At 34.2% G+C, this 4,863-nt stretch overlaps 1 protein-coding gene across 1 annotated transcript; it reads right to left on the reverse strand.

The window, feature by feature from the left end:
* Positions 1-6: 6 nt before the first annotated feature.
* Positions 7-1,053, reverse strand: LOC133322009 (glutamine synthetase 1, mitochondrial-like; the record flags this gene model as incomplete). Its single annotated transcript, XM_061531077.1, has 1 exon — positions 7-1,053. A coding segment is annotated over exon 1 (1,047 nt), but the record flags the coding sequence as incomplete, so codon positions are not given.
* Positions 1,054-4,863: the final 3,810 nt, after the last annotated feature.

A 4,863-nucleotide genomic window follows, 5' to 3' on the forward strand; every position in this document is an offset into this window, starting at 1 on the left:
CCAAGAGAATTTATCAATGCTGGAGGTTTCCAACCGTCCCACCAAACGTCTCTCATTATCCTTACCCTCTTTGGGATCATAGGCCTTAATGTGACGTTCATGATGATGGCTGAGTTTTTCAATTGCCTCTTCAATGGCTTTCATGCCACCATCAGCCCGCATCGCCTTGGTGGAGAAATTGGTGTGGGCGCCAGCGCCATTCCATGGTCCCTCAACGGGTTTGGGATCAAATGTCACCACAATGCCAAACTCCTCAGCAATACGTTGTAGAATGTAACGTGAGACCCATAGATCATCACTGGCTTTAATGCCCAAACTAGGGCCGACTTGATATTCCCATTGGGCGGGCATTACTTCGGCATTGGTGCCGCTAAAATCAATGCCGGCATAAAGGCATGCCAATGTGTGGGCCTCTACCAAATCCCGGGCATAGACACGATCAGCTCCCACACCACAATAGTATGGCCCCTGGGCAGCAGGATAACCATTGGCAGGCCAGCCGAAGGGACGACCATCTACATCGAGCAGCGTATATTCCTGTTCAATGCCAAACCAGGGCTCCTCATGGCCTACCTTATCAATGGCATTCTGTAGGGCAAAACGTTTGTTCGAAGGTGTGGGTTCACCATTTGGCAAATAGGTATCGCACATGACAATGATGTCGTTCTTACCCGGCTTGAAGGGATCACGATAAATGACCCGGGGCACTAGCGTAGTATCGGAATTTTCACCCTGACTTTGATATGTGGAACTGCCATCGTATTGCCATTTTGGTAAATCCGAAACATCTTTGGGGATTTTATTCAGAACACGATCCTTGACGCGGATATTTTCTCCGGTGCCATCGATCCACAGATAGGTGGCTTGCAGACGATCACTGGGGGTTTCCAAGAATTTATAGCGGCTCAGTATGGATTTATCCAAGGCATTGTTGGGAGAGTTTTTCAAAAAATCACTGGACGAAAGGCGCGAAGTGGTGTTTAAGGCGCGAGTTTGACGCAAGGAGGCAGATAGTTCTTTGCTTAGCAATAGACCAACACAACGTAGAGCCATTTTGTTATTTAAGAAAATTTCGATTTTTTATTTATATAATTTTTTTAAATAATTATTTTTATTAATTATTTTTCCGATTTCCCTGTTGATCTTGTTCTTTTCATCTGCGGGGTGTTTTATGCTTCTTTTTTTCTTTCAATAAATTCTATGTTTTTTCGATTCTCTTTTTGTGTGTCTTTTTTTCAATTTTTTTTGTGGTTCTAACAAAATAGATGCGCGACGTTAACACGCTGACGTTAGGATGACTTGTGAGCGCCTGGGCACTGCGTAGATCTCCTTTATTTGAAAATCGAAGAAGTGTGGTTGCCGGCCAGCCAGAACACCAAAACACCATTTGCCGGCTCACTTATCCACGCACGCACTTATTTTGAAATTTTTCGTTGCAGTTCTCAGTGCTTCTCTTTCACTGGTCTGTCTGTTGTTAGATAGGTACCTGGGATGTTTAGGCACGCAGTAGTCATGTTTATTTTTTGGTGGTAAATAAAAAAAATTTAAAGTCAATATTTTTGTTTACCAAATAATTTTTTTAGAAATAAACAACATGTTGACACAAGGGAATTATCGAAGCTTTTGATTATCTGATCCCATTGATAAATTGCCACTTTGTGGTGCAGTGTCCATTATCCGGATATTGCCGTGACTATTACTGAGAATTTTAATTTTTATAAAAAAATAAATATTTTTTTTACAATAAAAACAAAACATGACTATTATATCGCCTTCGGTACATTTCTAATGTGAAATGCAAATTTAGTTTTTCTGCTTTTTTTATTATCAAAAATTCATTGGGATATTATTTATTTTGTTACCCTCTCTCCCTATTTCGTTCTCTTTGATTGTTTCATTAGCAAGACACCATTCAATAGAATAGAAAAACAAACAATCTCTACATACACACACATATATACTGATGGGTTTTTTCCTAAAAAAATACTAAATAAAAATATCAAACTATTTTTTAATTTAATATATTTAATTCATTATTTATGATTTATTACATTAACTATGTAAGATTTTACCATGGAAAACATAAATCGTTGTATAGAAGAACTGATGCAGGCGTGACATTTTTACTATTTTTTCATGGTGCGGATTAAAAAAAAAATAAAATCCAAAAAATTTTAAATAATTCCGGCCTTCTTTCAAACCCCACTAAAGCTTGAATCGTTTAAAAATGTGTTTTGAAGGGTTACAAAGACGTGGATATTTTAAAAATATTTTTAAGGACCACAGAGTCGACGTTAAAAAAATATTTTTAAAGGCGTTTTTATACCCTTCACCACACTGTGGTACATGGTATTATGTCTTTGTGCATATGTTTGTAACAGGCAAAAGGAAACGAGATAGACCCATGGTTCCTTTTGAGAATATGCATAGAATTACTTTCTAAGTCGATTTATGCATGTCCGTCCGTCTGTCTGTCCATGTTAAATTGTGAACAAAGTACAGGTCGCATTTATTATTCGAATTGGATGAAGTTTGACACAGCTCATTCATTTGGGCCAAGGACGAACCCTGTTGAAATTGTGAAAAATCGGTTCAGATTTAGATATAGCTCCCATATACATTTTCGTCCGATTTTAGGTAAATAGTGCACCAAAGTCCCTATATATCCTTCGATTTGCACGAAATTTGACATAGCGTACTGAATTAGGCCTAGAATGAGGTACGTGAAATTTCGTAAAATCGATTCAGATTTAAATATAGCTCTCATATATATTTTCGCCCGATTTAAGGTAAATGATGCGCCAAAGTCCCTAAATATATTTTGATATGCACGAAATTTGGCATATCTTACTTAATTGAGCCTATAGAGTAACTTCGGGTAATGTGGACCACCATTTTCTTTTTTTGATATTGTGGGCATAACAACGGTAAAAAATAAAAACAAATTGTTTTCACAGCATGGTAGATTTGTTGGCTAATTATATTCCAGGTCAAAAATTATATATATTTGTCCATAAAAATGTTATTGCATTATATTTCAAAAAACTCTAAACTGCAAATAAAAATAACTTGGCGGGTAATGTGGACCAGTATGTGTGGGTAATGAGGATCAGTAAGTTAAAGGTAGGTTGTGGATTAATTGTGATAAATTTCAATTTATTGCACTCTTGGGTAATAATGAATGCAAAAATATATGGGCCATGTTTTGGAATAGCCCCCATTTAAGGGTACCACCCCATTTGCGGTATTTTGAAGGTCTTTGCTTCATTATCCAACCGAGGCACCTATAATTTCGGATATCGAGTTTTCAGAGGATAGAATACCTCCTCGCATATTAAATTCGCACTTGTTTCGAACTCGTCCTCATGAAAATGTCCCACTTTTTTATAGTGGTCCACATTACCCGACATTGAATATTTTTATTTAAAAATAATTATCGGCTTCAAAAATGAATAAAAATTTAAAAATAACCGAAAGTAATTACAGATAGACGTGTATTTTTGTTAAAGAAAACCAGAAAACCACATAACCTCTTTATATTCGAGAAAAACAAAATGTTCGACTATTTTACCAAATCGTTCGACTATTGTGCTAAAAAATTTTCAAATCACACTTTTATAATCAGAGCTACATTTTCACCTACTAAATTTTCAACATTGCAATTATTTATTAAAAACCAAGTTTGATGTTTGTTTTCACTAATTAGGAAAACATTTATCAAGGCGGCATTGGCATATTTCAAGCATTTTCTTAGATATGGGGGGTGGTCCACATTTGACGCATGGTCCACATTACCAAAAGTTACTCTAATGGTGTGTGCTAAGTTTCGTGAAAATTGGTTCAGATTTAGATATAGCTCCCATATATGTTTTCGTCCGATTTAAGGTAAATGGTGTACCAAAGTCCCTAAATATCTTTCGATATGCACGAAATTTGACGTAGCGTACTGAAGTAAGTTTAAAATGATGTGTGCTAAGTTTAATGTAAATCGGTTCAGATGTAGATATAGCTTCCATATATATTTTCGTTCGATTTAATGTAAATGGTGAACCAAAAACCGATTTGCACGAAATTGTGTATAGCGCACTGAATTAAGTCTAGAATGATGTGTGTTAAGTTTCGTGAATATCGGTTCACTTTTAGATATAGCTATTTTTTTCGTCGATCTAAGGTAAATGGTGCGCTAAAGTCCCTAAATATCTTTCATTCAATTTCATGTCATTGTTCTTTCGAAAAGGCGACGTCTGTTAGGAGACTATGTAGAATATATACAAAGACACAAAGGGTGTCATATAGTCGGCCCGGTCCGACTTTACTACTTTCCTTACTGGTTTTTAATTAATTTACTCATTTTATTGGTGCTTGAAAATTATTTTTATAAATCCACGCCTTGTATTAAAGTTAAATACATATTTTTTAGGAATCCACGGCTTTTATTACAATTAAATTAAATATATATTTTTTTAAATCAACATCTCGTATTAAAAAAATATTTTTTAAATACACACCTTGTGTAAAATTAAACAGTTTTTAAATACTTTTTTGATACATAAAAAAATATTTGTTTATTAAATAATATTAATAATATTAATACTTTTATGTTTAAAAATAAAAAATATATTTTATTAAATCCCAGCCCCTCATTAAATCTTAAGAAATATTTCTATTAAATCTCAGCTCTTTATTAATATTAAAAAATATTTTTTAATAAATCCATGCCTTGTATATAAAATAATATTAAAAATGTATTAATATTTTCAATTTTAAAATATTTTTGCACGACATATATGTAATGTTATAGACTATCTATCTTTAAATATGTTTGTTTCGTTTTGTTTTTTTTTCATATTTTAATAGGACTAT

This window comes from Musca vetustissima, unplaced genomic scaffold (assembly GCF_032173495.1).
Source record: "Musca vetustissima isolate MV318-11 ecotype Yass unplaced genomic scaffold, APGP_CSIRO_Mvet_v1 utg160603, whole genome shotgun sequence".
Taxonomy (NCBI): Eukaryota; Metazoa; Arthropoda; class Insecta; order Diptera; family Muscidae; genus Musca; species Musca vetustissima.